General features: G+C 33.6%; 2 protein-coding genes across 2 annotated transcripts; one reads left to right on the top strand and one right to left on the bottom strand.

Moving 5' to 3' along the window:
• Positions 1-259: 259 nt before the first annotated feature.
• LOC9317548 (ABC transporter B family member 1) lies at positions 260-5820 on the bottom strand. Its single transcript, XM_002879584.2, has 10 exons — positions 5120-5820; positions 4998-5052; positions 4740-4915; positions 4451-4651; positions 4070-4329; positions 3652-3968; positions 3341-3564; positions 2627-3000; positions 1838-2555; positions 260-1762 (listed from the first exon to the last, which is right to left on the bottom strand). Exons 1-10 carry the CDS (start codon positions 5534-5536, stop codon positions 491-493), a joined length of 4014 nt encoding a protein of 1337 aa, XP_002879630.2. The 5' UTR covers positions 5537-5820; the 3' UTR covers positions 260-490.
• A 10526-nt stretch (positions 5821-16346) lies between these two features.
• On the top strand, positions 16347-17783 carry LOC9317547 (membrin-11). Its single transcript, XM_002881435.2, has 4 exons — positions 16347-16471; positions 16566-16843; positions 17112-17382; positions 17451-17783. The coding sequence occupies exons 2-4, from the start codon at positions 16599-16601 to the stop codon at positions 17610-17612; spliced, it is 678 nt and encodes a 225-aa protein (XP_002881481.1). The 5' UTR covers positions 16347-16471; positions 16566-16598; the 3' UTR covers positions 17613-17783.
• The last annotated feature ends 3934 nt before the right edge of the window (positions 17784-21717 follow it).

Genomic DNA, 21717 nt, shown 5'->3' with positions numbered 1-21717 from the left:
AAACCATGATTTACACACAAGTAATTTTAAAATAGACCCACATCATTCAAAACCCATCTAACCAATACAATTAAAAACCCTAAAGGATTACATTTCTTTTAGAACGGATCTCATGATTGGAAAAGTTAGGCTTATCCAGAAATCTAGAACAAACCAAACCAATATATGTATGGTAACAAGTTCACTCGATGATTATGAGATACATACCTCTCATCATCACCTTCTTCACTTCACTAGAAAATGCTCATAGATTGATATGGCATAAATGGATATTACAGAGGTGAAAAATTAGATTAATTATGATAATACACAATAATAATACTATACCATCAAATCTGAAACGTAGTTCCAAAAATAAGTAACCTCAAAATCAAAACAGAAAAAAAAAAGAGAAAATGAGTTCGTAGAGTTTTTATCAGAGACATCTTCTGATGTTTGTTTTTTTTTTTTACTCTTCTTTCTTCTTCTATAATGACCAAAGTAGTAAGTACTAAGCATCATCTTCTTTAACCCTAGAACTTGATCCTGACGTCATACCAATCACCTGAGTATGCGTAAATCTCTGCAACTGTATCATCCGCGCGTAGATTCCATCAGGATGGTTCTTGAGAAGATGCGAATGCGATCCTTGTTCTGCGACTTTTCCATCATCGATCACCGCGATCACATGTGCGTTCCTGATTGTAGATAGCCTATGAGCCACGACGATCGATGTTCTACCAGAGCAAGCCTGGTCCAATGCTTCTTGGACTGATCTCTCGGACTCTGCATCAAGAGCGCTAGTAGCCTCATCGAGCAGCATGATCTCTGCTTTTCTCACGAGGGCACGTGCAATTGCGATCCTCTGTTTCTGTCCTCCTGAGAGCTGAACGCCTCTCTCGCCAACATACGTCTTGTAACCTTCTGGTAGCGCGGATATGAATTTGTGGGCGCTGGCTAGAGTCGCGGCCTGAATGATCTCTGCTTCGGTCGCACATTCGTGTCCATAAGCGATGTTTTCGTAAATGGTGGTTCCGAACAAGCACGGCTCTTGAGGGACTATGGCTATGTGTTTTCTTATGGCTTTCAGGTTGTATTTCCTTATGTCTTTCCCGTCGATCATGACTCGACCTGAGGACGGTTCGTAGAACCTCTGGATGAGGGAGATAACCGAGCTTTTTCCACACCCGCTTGGACCCACAAGAGCTAGAGTCTTGCCAGCTCTAGCACGAAGGCTAAGGTCACGGAAAATCTGAATGTCTGGTCTTGAAGGGTAAGAGAAATCAATGTGTTTGAGTTCAACTTCGCCGCGTAACCGGTCTGGGACTGGGGTGGTATCAGGATCATCGGGTTCAATCTCAGTTTTCCGGTCAAGAAGTTCGAAAACAGAGCGCATAGCTTGACCACCTTTAATGAAATCAGGAGCCAGTGTGAGCGTCTCTGCTGCACCATTGGCTGAGACCATCAGTACCATGAAGACTCTTATGGTTTTGGAGAAGTCAGAGATGCCATGTTTCACAAGCCATGATGCGTACCATAGTCCAAGAGCGTAAGATGCGTAAAGACAGAACTGAGCTACACCATAACCACTTCCAGCGATCTGTCCTTTCCAGAAGCATCGTTTCAATGGTGGTTCGAGGTTTGCAGTGTAGAGACGAACAATCTTTGCCTCCGAATTGAAGGCTGCGACTGTCCTGACATTAGCTATGGCTTCACCAGCGAGCTGCGTTCCCTTGGCGTGCGCCGCTTCCAGGTCTCCCGAGAATCCAGTCATGAACATTTTCTGTTCAAACGACAAGACAAAGTTTCAGGTCTAAGGACACAATAAGAGCATGCATTTGCTTTAAAAGATACAAACCTGTAAGACAGTTGCAGCAACAACTACGGGGAAGACTGCGACAAGGACAAGTGCGAGTCTCCATTGTAGAACAAACCCAGCAGTGCAAGCAACTAGCATCAGTGCTGTGTTCTGCACAATAACCGAGATTCTATCTCCTATGGCCGATCTCACATTATTGGCATCAAGAGCTAATCGTGCTGCAATTCTTGCACTTTCATTCTCCTCTTGATCAAACCAAGCCATCTCATTCTTGAGTACAGCGCTGAGCATCTTCTCACGGACTCTCTTGGTTAGATTCTCACCCACAATGTCCCAGAAAGAATGCTGGAGTGTGTTGAAGACAAGTGCTGCGGAAGAGAGACCGATTAAGAGATAACAATACTTATCAATCTGTTTGATCATGTATTCATGGTCCGGGTTGTAGTAGATGCTTAAGACTGCGCTGAGGACATACGCAAAGAACGCGCTGAGGGAGCCACAGATGACAGAGCCTACCGAACCGAGCAAAGCGTATTTCCACTCTGGAGAGTTCATTTTAGCTAGTCGCCAGAATGAATTGGCTTGATCCTTGAAGGCCAGCTTCTCGTTTCTATAGTTTGGGTAGGAAGAAGCGTCAATGGAGAGGCTAAAATCAGAAGTTGAAAAATCCGAGAGTCTCCGTGAATAAGGTGATCTTCCATATGACGAATTCCGAGTCATTATTGGCGAGCTAACCGAGTTTCTAGCACTTGACGGTCTGCAACAAATAGATTACCATCAGTAACTCAAAATCATCATCAAAACCAAGCAATATAAATCTGAATATACCTTGCGCTACTCTTTCTTGCATTGCTCATGGCGGTTTCGTGAGCTGCTTCTTGCATTTTAATTAGCTTAGCATAGACTCCGTTTTCTCCCTTGGAAAAGAGCTCGTCATGCGTTCCAATCTCCGAGACACTTCCTTGCTGAAGCACAGCAACAAGGTCAGCTTTTCGAATGGTAGAAAGGCGATGAGCAATGATGAGAGTAGTCCTTCCAATCATGAAACGATCCAAAGCCTCTTGTACAAGCTTCTCTGATTCAGAATCCAACGCACTCGTCGCCTCATCTAAAAGAAGTATCGCCGGGTTCTTTAACATTGCTCTTGCTATCGCAATTCTTTGCTTCTGCCCACCTGATAGCTGCAATCCTCTCTCCCCAACCTGACATTATTCACATTTACCACATGAGTATAAACAAACATATGACTGCTGAATATATGTCTATCTGGATTAAAATCCATTGGAATAGTGGTTGCTGGTTTTCAAGTTAAAGTAGCAAGAAGAAAACAAGCACATGAACACTCAAAAAATTCAACATCAAGACACATGACTAACACTACATGTCTGGGTCTCACATGCGTTGTTGACCAAACCCATGTTACTCTGTTATAAATGCTTTTCCATGACCATACCTCTTCTCTCTTTTGACTCTTTCAAAATACCTTAAACTAATGAATAATTAAAGAATCAAAAGAACACAGATTCACATAAACCATCAGACCTGTGTGTCGAAGCCATCAGGTAGTTTGATGATAAAGGAATGAGCATTTGCGACTCGAGCAGCCTCCTCTATCTCAACTTGATCTGCGTCGGGACGGCCTAAGAGTATATTCTCTTTGATAGAAGTGGCAAATAATGCAGGTTCTTGACTCACTAGCCCTATATGTTGCCTTAACCATCTCAATTTCAGGGTCTTCAGGTCTTGCCCATCTAGTAAAACTTGTCCTGCAGAGAAGATAAAACCGTGTTAATTAAACGAACGATGCTCAAACAAAACAGCTTGAAAGGTAACAGAATGTTAAGATTGTTAACCTGAGTTCGGATCGTAAAACCGCTCTATAAGTGAAACGACTGTGCTTTTCCCTGAACCGCTGCTCCCAACCAAAGCAATGGTCTTCCCAGCAGGAACAGAGAGGCAGAAGTTGTTAAGAATCTTAACATCTGGCCTTGACGGATACGAAAAGTCCACGTTTTTAAGCTCGACAAGACCCGTGACTGAGTCTAACTCCACACCGGACTCACTATTACGCTCTATCGTCGGTTTGTGATCAATAATTCTAAAGATCTTTGCAGCAGCAACCTTTGCTTTGGCAAATGCAGCCATGCTCGGTGCTGATTGTCCCAATGCCCTTTAAACAACAATCAAAAACTCATCTCCATCAACAAACCAACTTCAAATCAAATGATAAGAAGCGTAATAAACACAGAAGAGTAAAAAAGAGTTGCTTACAATCCACCAATCATGACGGCGAACATTGTGGCAATGGCAAGACCACCGTTAGTCAAATGGTGGCGAACGAGGTAACCTCCGTACCAAAGCAAGAGAGCGTAACAACAGAAGACAACGATATAAGTAGCACCAAGTCCCATTCCTTTAGCTAGACCTGTCTTGTAACCAAGTTTTTGAGCAATCTTTAAAGCTGATGAATAAGCTTGTGAAGCTCTTGATTCTCCAACAAACGCCATCACTACCCTGATTTGCACCACTGTCTGCCATTTTTTTCAGAAATTGAATCAGACACGAAAAACCCAGATGATAGAATGATTTGATGATTACTAGATTTGACAAAAATAGAAACTTTTTTTATTTCTAGGGATTTGTGCACTCTACCTGTTCGACGATATTACCAGCTTGTGAAAGAGACTCTTGACTCTTATTAGATAGCTTTGAGAGAGTAGTGGTGTGAATTCCTCCGATCACAGCTATCAACGGAACCACCGCAAGAGTCACTAACGCTAGTTGCCACACCGCCGTGAAACCCACGATGAATCCAGAAACAAAAGTCGCCATGTAATGGATGAAATTACCAAGCTGAGATTTCATAATTGAAAAAAAAAAAAAAAAAACAGATCAGATAAGGAAGAAGAAACAAAAAGACAAACAATTTGAAGTTTCTTACCTTCTCACTAATGGCGTCTTGAACCATAACAGCGTCGGTGTTAATGGCGAAGACAACATCTGAAGTTCGAACTTCTGTATCAAAGAACTGAATGTCTTGATTTAAAGCAGCTTCTAAATACTTTATCCTCATCTTCGTTGTTTGTCTCTCTCCACTCCACATCCAACACGAAATCTCTGCAACAAAACCAAATTCAAAATCGAATCAGATCAAGAAAACAGAATAAAGATTAGATCTTTAGTTTTCTCTTCTTCTAACCTGCCCAAGAAGAAGCCCAGATTGCAGCACCAACCACTAAAAAGTAAAGCGCATACTGCAAAAACCAAAAACAAGTTAGTGTCTTCAGAGGTTGAAGATGAGCAAAAAGATAAAGTTAATACCTTTAGAACTTCTTCCATCATCTTGTCAACGTTGTTAGCATTAGAACCAAATGAATTAACAAGATCGGCGAAGAATCGAAGAAACAGAGGTAAAGAGCAACCGTGGACAAAAGCACCAACAGAGCCAATTCCCATCAATACATAATCTAATCCGTCGGCGAATCTGAAAAGCTCTTTAAAAGCAACTCCACGAATCTCTGCTTTCTTAGGCTCCTCCACTAGTGTCGGCGGCGGAGGAGGAGCACCACCGTCATTTTCCATTTCCGGTGAGTTTCTCCGGAGCTCTGTTTCTGGGTTTCGTGAGTTGTTGTTGTTGTCAGGGAGAAGCTCAAGGCCTTGCATTTCGGACCAACGCCATTGTTCAAGTGACTTTATTTCTTCTTCTTCTTCTTTTTTCTGATCAGATTCTTGGGACATTTGTGTAGATGTTTTCTTACTTTGCTTTATAGAGAACCTCAAAAACCACAACAGCCCTGAAGAAAAAATAAATAAATAAATACTATTTTGTTTAGTTTTTTTTCTTATAAAATTTTATAAAATAAAATTAAAAACTCAAGACTCTTAAAATCCAATAGCTTCTTCTTCACAACACTTATTTTTATAATCTCCTCCATCTTCAGTTTTCTTCCACTCTATATGCCTTCTTTAATACTTTCCTAATTCCACTTCCATTTGTTTTAATTTCTTTTCTTATTTATTAACGTTTTTACCGTTTAATTTTTAATTATGTATAATTTCTGATTAAATCAGTCAACTTGTGTACTGGCCAGTCAATTTCTGTATTTAATCTCTTTAAATGTATTTATTCTCTTTATTGCCAATTTTGTAAAGAGATAATTTATTAGATTACCAAAAATTGGATTTTCGTGTAGTGATTTTCAGTCCACGCTTGATGTTTTTATTTCCTTTTACACATTTGTTTCCATGTTCTTGGATTCGTTTGCTTTTTAGTGGGGTTTTTTATTTGGTCACCAAAAAAAAGAAGTAATAATTTTGGTTAATTGTTTTTTTTTTCTTCGGTTTCGGTTTCTTGTTGCGTAGAAAACAAAGAAAGTGACAGATGATGGAAGAGAGAGATTGATGGAATCCGACATAGAACACTGTTAGAATTTGTGATAAGTTTTTTGACTCCCAACAGTTTCTGCTCTTCATTGGTCTCAATAATCTCTCTATATATCTTTTTAATTAAAAAAAAAAAAAGAAATTGTTACCGTGAGGAGTGCAATGATAAAAAGATAATCACAATACTTAGAGGAGTACTATTTAAAAAATATTTAGCATCAAATACAAAAAAAATATACAATCACTTATTTCTTATTGACCAAATTTGATAGGTACAATTATTATCGATTATGATTGTTCTTTAGATCTTGAAAATGTGTAGTGTACAGTAGTCATAAATCATAACACCAACTACAGAAAATTAGTGGATTAAAATGATTTTATTATGTAGTTTTATTAAAAACATTTAGCATATTGTAGATATGATTATTATTGTTATAGGATCTAATATAATAAAACTACATTCAAAATGTTAAACAGTCAACGTATACAAACTGTGGATGGATTCACACACAAGTCATAGGCACCTGCAACTTTTGTTCGGTTTTTTAAACTAGTGTCTGTAAGTCTCAAGGTGTGAAATATTGTTACAACTAAAAGAGAAATGCAACAAAAACAAATCAACGATTAAATGCTACACCTACAATTGCAACTATTTTAAATCGGTGCTTTCTTTCTTTGAGGGTAATAAGCAAGCTTTGGTGGTTGAGTTTTGTTGGACATTGAATTATTATGATAGAGTACACAATTGCATTTTTACTGTTTCTACTTTTTTACAAATAGTTTTTTTTTTTTTCTTCTTTTTTGGGATGTCACATTTCAACGAGTCCAAGTGAAGAAGGGTTGCGAGCTGAGTGTGTAAGAAAATACATATGTTCACACAATAGTCTCCTTTCCTTTAATTATGGTCTCAACTTTAATTTTAATCTGTTTTCTAATAGGTTTTACTTGTTTAAATCACAATTATTAATCATCATTAACAAAATAGGGAAATAAGATAATGGGGTTCACATTAATCTGATAAACAAAAACGAATCTAACCGGTTTAGTTTAATTTAAATAGAAAAAAAACGAAAGTCGTGATAGTGAATTGTTTTTGGGATTCTTATTTAATAAAAAAGAAATAAAATCAGAGTCAGAGTAAGACACTGTGGTACGGAAATCAAATAATATAATGAAAGCCATCTTTTGTGGGAAATAAAGAAGTTAAGCTGCTTTAATCACGCCTCTATAGATCCTAATTGAAATTGAGACAATTAACAATATTCTTTGTTAAGACCAATGGTTTAAATGTAAAACAAAGGGCATATAGGAGCTGATTGATTAGAACGGCTTAACAATGTCATATATCTTTTTAGTTGTGTGTAATACGTATGCAAAAAAGAAGAACTAGACTCTCATTATGATAGTGAAAAACAACCTTTAATTATGGTTTCACCTGAAAAGCCCAAAAACAATGGATTATGTCGTTGATCAAAACCCTTGATAACATTTTACTATTTTAGCATCAAAATTAAAACCCTTCACACTAACAGTGAAGGTGGATTTTATTAGTCATCTCTCCTCTTTTCTCTCACTCTGACATTTTGACTACAGTTTTTTTTTCTTTTCGAAATGTAATAATTTTTCTTTTTGTTTTTTACTCATACGTTGAAGAAGATTTAAAGAATCGAATCTGTTTGTTAACCGAAAGTCACGTCGGTGATTTCCCCGTTTGTTGAAAACAAAACCTACCCTACATTTTTTATCCTACTTAATCAATTTCTTTCCAACTAATTTAATTATTTATGAACAAATAATCGAAATGGATTTGGTTAAAAATCCATTGTTTTAAAAAGTTACTACAGTCATTGGCCCACTTGGTTTTTTCCTAAACAGTGAATGGAGACAATATTCGCAGACTGCAGTGAAGCTACTAAGATCCTGACATTAGGGTTAACTTAGCTACTACACCTTCCATGACTTTGTCCCGTTGAATAGAGAAAGACTTATAAATTTGACTTTGTAAATAGATGTTATATTTGGTGTACTGTAATAAATGGTGTTGTAACTTGAAGGAAACTATTGTACAGAATCAGGCTATTTATCCACGAGATCAACACATGTCCTCTGACTCTGATGCATACTTTTATCTTCACTTACACAAAAGTTACTGATGTTAACATAATTCACGACGGACTGCATTAAAATATATATAAAAGTTAAATATCATTCCAATGTTACTTCGATCACCTGAATCATAACTAAACCACTTTAATATTTTCGGATGCCTCTAAAAAACCACTCTCTCTCTCTTTTTTTTTTTTTTTTTTTTTTTTTTTTTTTTTTTTTTTTTTTATTATTAAGTATAAAAAACCACTTCGATCTATAATTTTGTAATATCCAAAGAGAACAAAATCTTTTATATTTCTCCTAAAGATGAATTGATATGAAAATCTTATGTGGGATTATTCGAGATCAACTCTATTATTTAGCTGAGTTAGCTTTTGGAGGGTTAGCACAAAAAAATCTATATAATACTATTTGTTAGCTTTAAATAACACCTCAAATTGTATGAGACAATGAAATTGTAAATTTAGGTGAATGTGAATATGCTATATAAGAGAGTTAACTTCCAATATTAAATTTTCATTATTCATAAAACAGTTTTTTACAACACAAACATTAACTATTTAAGCCGTAGGTAGGAATATACATATGTTACGTACGGCATGTGAAACAAAATAAGGTTAAAATGACAACACACTAAAATTAACTTCAGGGAGACTCGAATTGGTACATAGGACAGTCACGTAAATGGAAAGTGGTAATAAGTTGTAGGAAACAAGTAGTAAAAGTAATTTCCGACTCTTTCAATCGGGTCATTACTTAACATACATCTGAAAGACTGAAACACAGAAATCAATATCGTGTCCGTGTGAATATAAATGCAAATATTGGTTTTTGTTATAGACACATATTCATGCAAAGATTGACTTATCTTATTACCGGTTGAGATTGACTTCACCACATGTACTTGATGGATTATTTAATGCGTGAAGGGGGTTTTCTTTTTCTATTTATTTTATAACTATGTATAATTTTCGAAATAAGTTTTATTTCCTTTTCAACCACACAATTAAATAAAAAAATTGATTGCCCAATAAGAGAAAAAATAATTTACAAAAATAAAATTATCAAAACCAAATAAATTATATATCGAAGAAAGATAAACGAGTAAACTCGAGTCTAACTAAAGTTATACCGAACCGATTTTAGACCAACAACAAAGCCAAAGAACTAACTAATCCAATATTAGCCACCTTAATTGTGGTTCTCGAATCCAAGCTCCAGTAGTCCAGTTCCTTCCTTCTTCATAGCAAACTTTGATCTTTCAGATTCTCAACTTGTCTTTAAACCTTCAGTAACTCTTATTTGAAGTTATACACAAATTCTATATACGTCGATATTATAGCAAAATACTAGCCAAATTAAAGATCATTTATCAATTTTAATCATATTTTATCTTATAAACACAGCATAACCAGAGATCATGTGCTCTTGCATAATCTCTCTTCATGAAAAGCAATTATTAAAGTAATCAATTAATAACTAATAGGTATATATGATAGATAATATAAAGTTGTGTGGTCCACATTTCCCTCCCCAAACAAAGGGATTATAAATAATTTTCCGTATCTTTATATTAATAAAATCGGTAACAAAAAAAAATATGAAAGATGCACATAATACACTCTTGGATATATCCTATCATCTATGTGTATATACACAAACACACATGAATTAGAGTCAAAACAAAAATACTCGAATGCCCACTCAAGTACCCCCTATTGAAAAGTGGTAGACGTGACACTCATTATGCCCGAATTTCCTTAACTCTATTGATAACATTTTGCATTAATTTATTGATTAATCAAATGTTTGATTATTTATTTAATTAGTTTTAATAGCTTTTGTCTTTTTGGTTGAAATTGAAGTTCGTATGGTTAGAATTACTAATATTTGAGGCAGCAAAAACTAAGATTCAGGAAGTCAATGCATTATTCATTAGTCATATGATTCCAGATAATCGCATCCATCAAAGTTTAGAAAATTGATACTAGTTTAATACTCCTTCCGTTTCGTTTTACTTGTCGTTTCAGAGTTAAAATTTTGTTTCATAATAGTTGTTGTTTTAGGTTTTCGATGCAAATATTTGGTGAAAATTCTAGTTTTATTCCTACTATTTTAATGTTTTGGCCAATGAATTTGTTTATAAAATATATTAATAAAGGGTAAAACAGAAAATTTAATGCTTTTTTTTAATTTGTGTGAAAAAACCTTAAACGACAACTAAAACGAAACAGAGGGAGTAGTAGAATAAATGAGATGAAGATTAGTTGATTACAATTTTCTGTTGGTAAATAAAAGACATTTTCTTACAATGTTTTAATGTTTCGAGGACTAGCAAATTTACAATTAAATCAATCAAAAGTCGCATTCATTGATTTTGCTGTTTACACATTTGTTCCTTTTGACTTTCTTAGAGGAAAGGTTTTTTAAGAACACTTTGAAATTACGCGAATCTGAAGAAAAACTTCAACTATCTCATTAACAAGAAACTCTAGGATTATTGACTCAGTCAAATTAGATCCAAACGTTTTTTTTTTCTTTTTCTTTTTTTTTTTCCAAACTTTTTACTTGATATCTGAACAATGAGATGGGAAAACTCGCATTGCTTTGTCGACCCGATAAGAAGGACAAGTGTGGAAAAATAATGATGTTATTGTAAAATAATTCAATTTTCTCATGTCATATCGTTATTAAAGTTAACTCACAATAAGCTTCTAAATTTAGACACAGTCACGTTTGTAGTAATTTTGTTATTTTTCGTCTCCGTTTCCACATATTGGTTCATTCTTTTTTTTGTTGGGCAACATATTTTGATTCATTCTTAACTTGTGATCCTAAGTACTTAACTTTTATAAATATTTTGTGAAAGAATCGGTGATAAAATTTGTATATATTTTCTCTTTAAATACTGAACTCTCTTAAGAAATTATAAATGAATAGTGTTTAAAATGATTAAACTAAGTAAGCAGCATCTAAAAAGAAGAAGTAAGCTGCATCTTTAATTACATTTAAGCATTGGTGTATATGTGGCTGCAGTAAAAATCTATGAATTTAACTGAATCAATAAAAAATTCGTGCTATATAGTTTTTTTTGGGTACTACTATATAGTTTCGGAATACTAGAACATGCTTTGTTTAAATAGTTAATAATTATTTTAAACGAAATTCTTTCATAGATTGCATTATGGACTCTGTCGATGGTACAGTTGAGGCATTGCATTATTAACTTTCGAGATGGTACAATGGAGACAGCCTCGCCTTAGCAGCAACCTATATGACTATTATAGGGTGTGACTTGTGAGAGATTTATTCACAAGTGGCGAATCTCATCTACTGAGATTTTGATTATTTAAAAAAAAAAAAAAAACTTTTTGTAACGGCACTGAGATTTTTGATTTAGTGGAATAATCCTCATTAAAAAGTTAATTATGATGGGAATAAAAATAAAGCAATATGACGACAAACGAGCACTGATTCGCCAGCTTATTCATGGAAAGCATTAGCAAAACTGATAATTTCATATAATATAATTAACATAATTTTCCTATGGGGCTCAATCTTAATTACTACACAAAAAACAGATATGACTTCCATCTTCTAAACAGATATGACTTCCATTAAAACAGAAGTTCAGTTTTTTTTTTTTTTTTCATTTTCAAATGACATTCATGATGAAAAATTTATTCAAGAAATTAAAAGTAATATGAGCTAAATTATTAGTAATCGATAGTGATTCGATCAAATATAGATAAAATTATGCATAAACTCAAGGGTAAAACTATCAATTCCAACAAAAATAATTGAGAAAGAAGAAGTTTAGTTTGGTGTTTTAATCACAGCAAAACTCCACACGTGCTCTTCCTTCGTTTTTTTTTTTCTTTATGTTCGTCGTCTTTGGTTATATGCAAATTTTCTAGTCACTTTTTAGATGAATATATATTTTGTAATTTATTAGTATGCTTTTGCTCTTAATAATTGGCTCATAGTTTTCGAAGTTGAATCAACTAATTAGTTATATGCCAAACGAGTGGGCTGGAAATTTCGCAAGTGCCTTCACGACTGTTTCAATTATTGTCAAGGTTAAGGAATCTTGGTGTTGTGAATCTCCCATCTTTATTTGTCAGGTTCGTACATATATAGTTTTAGAGAATTATAAGATAGTTCTTTTAATAGTGCCTTCAATAAAAAAAAAAAATCTAATTTATCTTTAGTCTGAATAATATAATTAATTAATTTTCATGAAATAGTTATACTCACATATTGGCGGGTGGGGAGGCATGTGTGAGCATGTTAGTTCTAAATTCATCTGTGTTTTGCTTGTTCATATGTGTCACCACTCACCACTTTGCTTTATGCTCTATAATCCTTTTTCTCTAAATTTTTAATTTTCTATTTCTCACCTTTCTCACCTAGGTTCTGATTAAATTTTTAGTATGTCATCTCCCCTAAACAGATACTGTATATCACTCTGAAACCTTAACAGTTCTTATTCCATATTTCTATCTTCCACCTGCTCTAATATTTAATTAAACGATTAATCATCTAAGAATATCTTGCTCTTATTTCTTTAAATATCAATTTTATCTCCATTGCCATTGTGTTGCAATTACTCTCATTCATTTCATATATAGTGACATTTTTTGTTATTCATTTTTTATAAATGTTAGCTTGCTCGATGTCTATCATTTTCACTATACATATAAGTTTTCTGAAAAATTTATTTTTATGACTTTTCTTTCCAATCAATGATTAGATCTTTTTCTTTTTGTGAAAGCTTTATATTTGCATGTTAAATCCCTAATTGTATGATTGTACGGCCATGAGATGGCATATTTTGTTTGTTTGTTGATGCTTTTATGATGTTAGACCACTCAGCCAATTTACACAAATATATATATTTATTTCCAAATTACACCCATCACTTTTATATGTTTTCAAAATTTTGATACGAAGTTTACTCTATGCATGTTGTTAAAATCATCGGTATTATCATATTACGCGATAAATGTTTGATATATGTCGATGAAATGAGTATGGTGAGATAGAGAAACAAACGTTGGCTAGCTCTTTGGAAAATGGAGAACATGTGTGCACTAATCCTCTGCCACTATCTTTCTACTTCCCAACTTTTTCTTTCTATTATATCATTTTTGTACTTTCTTACACTAAACTATTATTGAAACTAAAACAAAATAAAATGAAATATGGTAGAGTTTTAAAGGGTCCATCTCATTCACGTCTCCGTGACATCTAGCAAGTGCCTAGAAAGTGTATGAAACGACCTTATTGCTTTTGGTGAAGACATAAATATATGTCCATATCTAGGCATGGGCATTCGGTTGACCATTCGGTTTCGGTTCGGTTACGTTCGGTTTCGGTTAGTTTGGATATGGTAATATAATAACCATTCGGATATTTTAAGAATTTCGGTTCGGTTCGGTTCGGTTACCTTTCGGTTCGATTCGGTTTGGATATTTAAATAGGTAACCGTAACTAATCAAACTTTTATCACGTTCGGTTTGGTTCAGGTTTTTACCCAAATTAACCGAAATTTACCGAATATAACCGAAACTAACCAAAATTAACCAAAAAAATACAAAAAGAAAATGCAAAAAAATTAAAATATTAGAAGAAAATTAAAATTTGATTCAATTTTGTAAAAGAGTATTTAACTTTGATAAATATAACAAACAATATTTGAATATTTTGATTATTTAAAGTATTTGATTGTTTTGATTATAAAAATAATTAATTTTTTGAGGTTATAATTATAGTTTTGGATATTATTTTTGGGTATCTTATAGGTTTTTGGATATTTCGGTTAACCGTTTGGTTATCGGTTCGGTTCGGTTCGGTTTCGGTTAGTTTGGATAGGAGATTTTACAAACTATTCGGTTATTTTAAAAACTTCGGTTCGGATATGGTTCGGTTTTTTTCGGTTCGGTTCGGTCGGTTATTTGGTTAGCGGTTTTTTTGTCCAGGCCGCTAACCAAATAACAATGAACAACAATCAAAGACAACTTAGGTTTTCGTTTTAAGTACTTATAAAAAGAAAACATTTTACATTTATTGATTTAAAATAAACTGCACATTTTTGTGGTAAAGAGAATAAAAACGAAGCCATAAATTTGGAGTAATTCACAGAATAATCACATTTTTTGTTTTTTTTAATCAAAATTCCTAACTTTGTTGTAGCCTTAATTATAGAGAACATGATATGCTTAGACTAATTATTTATCAATACTCAACATTAGTTTAACCTAGAAAAATATTGTCTATTTTCTCTAATGTATATTGATACAAAGTTTTGATTCATCGGTCATATATATATGATCAGTCTTATATTTAAATTCCATATTTCAACGAAAAATTACTAAACTAGTTAGCTTGTTTTTGTGAATCTTGGAAGAACATTAAGAAGAAGAAGAAGAAGTGTGAGAATGAAATTGTATGAAACTACTATAGCTGCATGTGAATTTTCGACATAATTGCATTTTAAGATAAAAATCAAATAAGAAAAAAAAAAATGCAGAAAAATTATTTACGGGTGAAGTCTACTCAATAACATGAAACATCTTGGACCACTAAATTTCCAGTCTTACTATTCTTATGAAACAACCTTGTACCTAACTAGTGACAATTGAAATTTCACACAAAATGAATCATTGAAATTTCTGAAGTTTATCTTTTATATTTCATGAAAACAGGGGTACACGTGAATCATTGAAACTTCAAGGTTTATCTCTTATATTTCACGTAAATAAGTATACACAAGAATAATACTAGAGATTCAGTGAACCCAATCTATTAGACTATTCTTAGTAAATCGTCAACCGCCAGTTTCTTCCTATGTACGAACATTTTAGTTATAATTTGAATATTGACGACGATGACGAAAACGAAACGAAAAATTTATCGGCAATTGGTTTTTGAGAAGAGATCGAAAGAAGATAAACTATGGTGTACGTACACATGTAAACGAGATATTTTAAAAAGAGATAACACTCTCATAATGGCCTTTTTGGTGGTTTTATTTTCAACGTGGTAATTTGAAATTTTAGTACTGCAATGTGTTTTTTTTCCACCACTAGAAATTACAACAACAATATCGTATTATTACGAGTTTGTTTTTTACTAAAGATGTGGCTTTGTTTTTTCAAACCAAGAGGAGTTGGTAATATATCTACCAAGCTAGATGTTCCTTTTTTCGTCAAATGATAATGACATTTACAAGATTACACTAATAAGAACGTAATTTTAAAAATATATCTGAATAGTAGGTTTTATATGTTAATACCGGCATGATGCACGAAAAGTTAGTCTATCAAAAAAATATTCTTGAGCTTATAGAATAGCGAATTCCAGTTTGTCCCCTTGTTGGTACACAAATTAATAGGATTCTCCAGCCTCCACTAAGTAAATATGCGAAAAATGTAACATATTTTTTCAGACTAAAACGAAAAGTTAGTTCATATATATTATTCAAAGAAAAAGGAACAAGGGAAAATAGTGGTGTGGATTCCACATCATCAACAATAGTATTAGAGAAATGAGTAAAGAGATCAATTTATAAGCCTGTGTTGGCCCAACTTAAAAACAACATATCAGTTTTCAGTAACCAATAATCTTAGCTAAATTAAGGTGATCACAACAAATGATCCCAATAGAACTTCTATAAACTGACGACTACAAAATGAACAATAAAACATAAACTTGTTTCAACCCTTAATCCGTTTTTCTAAGTTCAGCGATATTGAATCAATTGTGCTGATGTCTAACACTTGTTATACTTTTGGATATCGTTCGTTGCTATCGCTGATCGTTCTCGTCAACAACATCGAAACAAACCTAATTATAATAAAGCTTTTGGTACAACATCTGTTTTTTCTTTTTTGATTATATGAGATTATGTATATCTTAATAATGATAATGGATTCCTAGTCTAATAATGGGTTTATATGTGTCTTATGGGGCAAACAGAAAAATAAAATAAAAAATAAAAGGTCCCTTCAGGCCCATAAAACATTGTGGGCCTAACGAAGCATTTAACGCTTTTCTTGTTTTCTGTTACTCCGATCAAATCTCGATCTTCTCGTCGCAGCATCTCCGATTGCGATTGCTCCGGCGGTAATTTCTAGGACGGCGTCACAAGCCTCTCGTCTTCTTTCTCTTGCTCAGGTGATTTTGAATTTCGATCCGCTCTTTGTTCTTCACCACACTTGTTTGTTATACAACTCATTGTATCAATTTCTACGAATAATCTCTAATCCAGAGACGCTTCGGTAACGAGAAGTCCTGATCTGATATGGCGTCTGGGATCGTCGGAGGAGGTGGATCCTTATCGGATGTATATAGTAGTGCGAAAAGGATTCTACTCAAGGCTCGCGACGGAATCGAGAGGTTAGAGAGGTTCGAATCATCTTCTATGGATTCTCCCGATCTGGCTTCCTCCGTGAAACGAGACATTACTGAGGTCCGATCTCTCTGCTCAAACATGGATGCTCTTTGGCGCTCAATCCCTGTTAAATCTCAGCGTGATCTCTGGAGAAGGTTCTTGATTCATTACTCTCAAATCTCTTAAAACACATTACCTCTTTGGTTTCTGAATCACGTTAGAGTAGTTTCTTGCAATTCTTCTATGTACTACTCTGTGTTGAAATCGCAAGCAAATGTGGATGATCCAAATCGATGAATATATATTCACTGTTTGGTTTCTGAATCTCTTTAAGTAGTGCTTCTTAAACGTTAGAGTAGTTTCTTGTGATTCTTGTATACTCTTGTGTTGAAGTCATAAGCAAATTTGGGCGTTTTGTTGCAGAAAGACTGAACAAGTTGGAGAAGAAGCTGAGTATTTGAATCAAAGTCTGGAAAAATACATGTCGAGGAATCAGAGAAAGATGTTGGAAGCTAAAGAGAGAGCGGATTTGCTAGGCAGAGCGAGCGGAGAAGGGGCTCACATTTTGCAGATATATGATGAGGAAGCTCAAGCTATGAACTCTGTGAAGAACTCGAAGAGAATGCTTGAAGAGTCGTTTTCTAGTGGAGTTGCTATCCTCTCCAAATATGCTGAACAAAGGGATCGTTTGAAGGTAAACTCTTGTGAACATTTTCTTGCTGTCGTTAATATTTTGTAACATTGGGGTTTTTGGATTCTCAGAGTGCGCAGCGTAAAGCTTTGGATGTTCTGAACACAGTAGGGCTCTCCAACTCGGTACTGAGGCTCATTGAGAGGCGCAATCGTGTTGATACTTGGATCAAATATGCCGGTATGATCGCAACACTTGTCATTTTGTATCTGTTCATAAGATGGACACGCTAAACCGAAGAAAAATCAAACGACTTAGTTACACAGATTGTTATATGTAAAGCGTTATGTTACTTCATGTATGCGCCTCTTACAAGAGATATTGATAATTTTCACATGTTACTACAAAATATCTTTATCAATATCTTAATCATTCTGACGGTGAAAATGATGTGATGGTTTGATTTTTTTTTTTTTCTTTGGAGTGATTGCTTATAAAATTAGTTATAATAAAATCGATTTTATAATTTTGGGAGAATATTTGAAACTGATAAAATCTGTTCTGATTAAGTTGATCAATGAATTTCGTTATTGATGTTAGATTTGAGTCATACTATACAGTATTAGATTGAGATAAATTTTGATCTAGCTAGACAGTATCTATATATATATAACAATATTTGAGAAGTGTTTTTGCTGACGTGTCGGACTCTCGGCTCTTGTTGAGTCCTTGATTTTACGTAATTACTTAATTACCCTTAATGAAATCTAATTAATTTTGGAAAAATTAAATTGAATTTCGGAATTAACCAGGAAAAAATAATTTTGGAAACAATAAACATGATAATTAACCCAAAAAAAAAAGAACAACGAAGTACCAGTTAGGAAGCTTTAATTGAATTCATCGTGTTCTTCGTCGTGTGAATATAATTCTTCTAAACGAAGACAAAACTTGAAATCCTAACATAAAGCATATATTCATAGCAATAACAGAGATCTAATAATTTAGTGATAGAATTTCACCTGTTGATCTCTCGAAGCAGAATAGTCAAGCTTCTCATAGTATCTTGGCCATGTTATGTCTTTAAGACGTCAATACTATCCTGCACCCTATAATTCTAACCAATGAAAAGAACAAATATTTATTACCTTGGATACAAAGTTGACGAAGAAACCTTGGACAAAAACTCGACGAAGAAACTTGTAAGTGTTAATGTATGATGAAGCTTCCATGAACGTGAATTCGTGATCATAATGAAGAAACGTGTGAATAGAGACGGTTGATGGTTTTTTTTTTTTTTTTTTTTTTTTTTACCTTTTGTGTAAACAGATCTGTTTCATAATTTATCGGAAAAGGAATTATACCAAAAAAAAAAAAATCGGAAAAGGAAAATATTTATTATAATATTGATATATTTAAGATGATAATGTCAAATATCCGAAAATTATTAATCGGAGCATTAATATAAACATAAAAGAATACTATTCTAACCTTACTCAAATTAATAAGATTTAGATATCCGAAATTAATCGTAAACGGCTATTAATTGTTAAACTAATTAAAATAAAGATCAAACGTACCGGAATAGATGAAATTTTTGGTATGATCGTCGTGTTCGTCGTCGTTTCAATCTAAATATTTGGAAAAAAAAAACGAACAAAAAAAATAATATGTAGATCAATGAAAGAGAACCCACCAATTTAGAAACGGTTATCACGCCATCGTATTGTTCGTCGGATGATTATAAGTCTCTAATCCGGAGATTGACTTGAACCCTGACAAAAACATATATTCATAGCATAAAATCGTAAATAGAAGGTAGAAGACCACCTATTAATCGGTTGTAACCTTGTGCAAACTCGATTTAATTTTGACGAATGAAATATTGGTGTGGTGTCAAAACTTTCTTGGGGAGACTCGAAGATGAGAGAGCTGAAGTCAGAGATAGGCAGAGAGGTTTACATGTGAATTAAGGTATGGAGTGCTAACGTGAACATGAACGTGAACGGCGGTGATTTTTGCACATAATAGCAATTAGATCGAGTTTTGGAAAAAAATATGGATCAGCGTGACATGACGCATATGGATGCCATGCATGTCTATCTATTGTAAATCAAAAATTATATTATTGTTCCGCCTTATTTTTGAAACAGAAAAGAATTTTCCCTTAAATTTTAATATATTTTATAAGATAGTATCAGATATAGTAGTAAATCTAAAATAGTTGTTATTATTCCATATTTTTACGGAAAAAAGTAAATATTATTTTAAATAAATATGGCTAACAATGAATAAATGGCAGTTTTACAAATATTTATTATTATGATAGTGATTTGCTTATTAAAATATGTAAATTTTCTTTTCTTTTTTTGTATTTATAGTCGAAAAATTTAGAAACCCTAAATCATGCACCGCCTCCTATTCAAGATAAATACCTTGCTCATGGTATTCAATTTCAGATCATAACTAACCCTTGTTTTTTTTGTTCTTTTTTTTCAAACTTTTTTTTGCTTCTACCTAATTTTAATTTTTCTTTATATTGTAGGGTGGATGTATGGAGGGGACGATGTGAACTGGTGTATGGAAAATTTGGACCTAATTCAATGAATAAACAGGTGATCTTATAATTTATATGTACAAATTTGATTTTTTTTTTTTTTGTATTTATGGTTTCACTATTTTCACCACTAATCAATTTTTATAATCAAAAAGTTTGGTTTCAACTTTTGAGAAGGTAATCATCGATGGTTTGGTATGTTTCTTTTTGTTGTAAAAAGATGAGGTACCTCCCGATTTTGTTGAGGTACATGTTATTATTATTTTCAAATATGTCTTTTTTCAGAAGAAACACTCAACTTTTGATAACACAGTTGCCACAAAGTCAGAAAGATGACTTATTTCAGGGATGAATCTTCAGAGGAGGCTAATTTTTGTCGTTAATACAATTTAAGTATTCCTCTCTTTAGATTAGGGATAACAAACTTGACTGTTAAATTCAGGAATTACTCTTCGTTGCCAATCTCTCTCCCCAAACTAAAATATTACATATATGGAAGTAGTAACTTAAAGTTTTTGGTATCGAGGTCATTCTAAGGCACTGAGATTCGGACTTTGGTATGTATAGGATTCGTTTTCCATGCACTAAGATTTAATTATTGTTTAATTTATTGGTTTTTAGGTTTCTTTCCATGCTCTGATGCGTTTTCGGGTGTGCCAATGGAAGCTTGCATCACTCTTTACTCCAAGCGTAAGTATGCTCTTCATTAGCTTCTTCTGTTCCATTGGTTATTATGGGTTTTGACTTTTGAAAAATATACAACAATTTAAAACCAGGTTTTGTTGTTGATTGGTTCGGTTTGTATACCATATTTTGCTAAATACATATGACCATAAATAAGACCAAAGGAGCTGGGTTAGCTCCTTTGCCAGCTAGGTTGACTTCGTCTCCTCCCCGTCTTGCGGATTTCCGTTATTCAACGGGTATATTTGAGAAGTATACGGTACTAAAACCACAACCATTGATCTTAGCTTGATCGGTTCTTCCCTAGGATTTATACATAAAAATAAATTGTTTTGTTTAATAATTTTCCATTGCATGAACTTTCGAGACAACAAGTGGACAGGAGTGTAATGTCGTCAAAAGTCAAATCAAACACTGTGAGGAACATAATAGACAACGTTGGCTTCTTTCGCAGCTGCTCAACGTTGTCTCTCCCGATGGTCCCAACACTTTCTTCTTTTTTTTTTGTCAACATTCAAACGTTGTTTAAAATAAATAAAAATGTTTAACCTTAATCATCTTTCTAGTTCTTTAAATGCCTAAAACTTCAACTTAATCAGTCAGCAATCCGTCACGTTAATGATTTTGAAAGGAAGACTTTTGTTTTGTTTCAGTTAGTTTTGTTTGTTTAGTATTTTAATCACAAGATAACTAAAACCACAACCATTGATCTTAGCTTGATCGGTTCTTCCCTAGGATTTATACATGATAATTTTGGAAACAATAAATTTTGGAAACAATAAACATGATAATTAACCAAAAAAAAAAAGGAACAACGAAGTACCAGTTAGGAAGCTTTAATTGAATTCATCGTGTTCTTCGTCGTGTGAATATAATTCTTCTAAACAAAGGCAAAACTTGAAATCCTAACATAAAGCATATATTCATAGCAATAACAGAGATCAAATAATTTAGTGATAGAATTTCACCTGTTGATCTGTTGAAGCAGAATAGTCAAGCTTCTCATAGTATCTTGCCCATGTTATGTCTTTAAGACGTCAATACTATCCTGCACCCTATAATTCTAACCAATGAAAAGAACCAATATTTATTACCTTGGATACGGAGTTGACGAGGAAACCTTTGGATAAAAACTCGAACGAAGAAACTTGTAAGTA

This window comes from Arabidopsis lyrata (assembly GCF_000004255.2).
Source record: "Arabidopsis lyrata subsp. lyrata unplaced genomic scaffold ARALYscaffold_4, whole genome shotgun sequence".
NCBI classification, from domain to species: Eukaryota; Viridiplantae; Streptophyta; class Magnoliopsida; order Brassicales; family Brassicaceae; genus Arabidopsis; species Arabidopsis lyrata.
Note: the sequence above shows the minus strand (reverse complement) of the source record. Positions and strands in the feature narration are given on the sequence as shown.

Excerpts from the sequence above, each read along its gene's own strand:
- LOC9317548 (XM_002879584.2), bottom strand. The coding sequence starts at position 5,536 with ATGTCCCAAGAATCTGATCAGAAAAAAGAAGAAGAAGAAGAAATAAAG. Across the intron at positions 5,053-5,119 it reads TGATGGAAGAAGTTCTAAAG|TATGCGCTTTACTTTTTAGT; the intron begins GTATTAACTTTA and ends TGGTTTTTGCAG. Across the intron at positions 4,330-4,450 it reads CTGGTAATATCGTCGAACAG|ACAGTGGTGCAAATCAGGGT; the intron begins GTAGAGTGCACA and ends AAAAAATGGCAG.
- LOC9317547 (XM_002881435.2), top strand. The coding sequence starts at position 16,599 with ATGGCGTCTGGGATCGTCGGAGGAGGTGGATCCTTATCGGATGTATAT. Across the intron at positions 16,844-17,111 it reads CAGCGTGATCTCTGGAGAAG|AAAGACTGAACAAGTTGGAG; the intron begins GTTCTTGATTCA and ends GTTTTGTTGCAG. Across the intron at positions 17,383-17,450 it reads AACAAAGGGATCGTTTGAAG|AGTGCGCAGCGTAAAGCTTT; the intron begins GTAAACTCTTGT and ends TTGGATTCTCAG.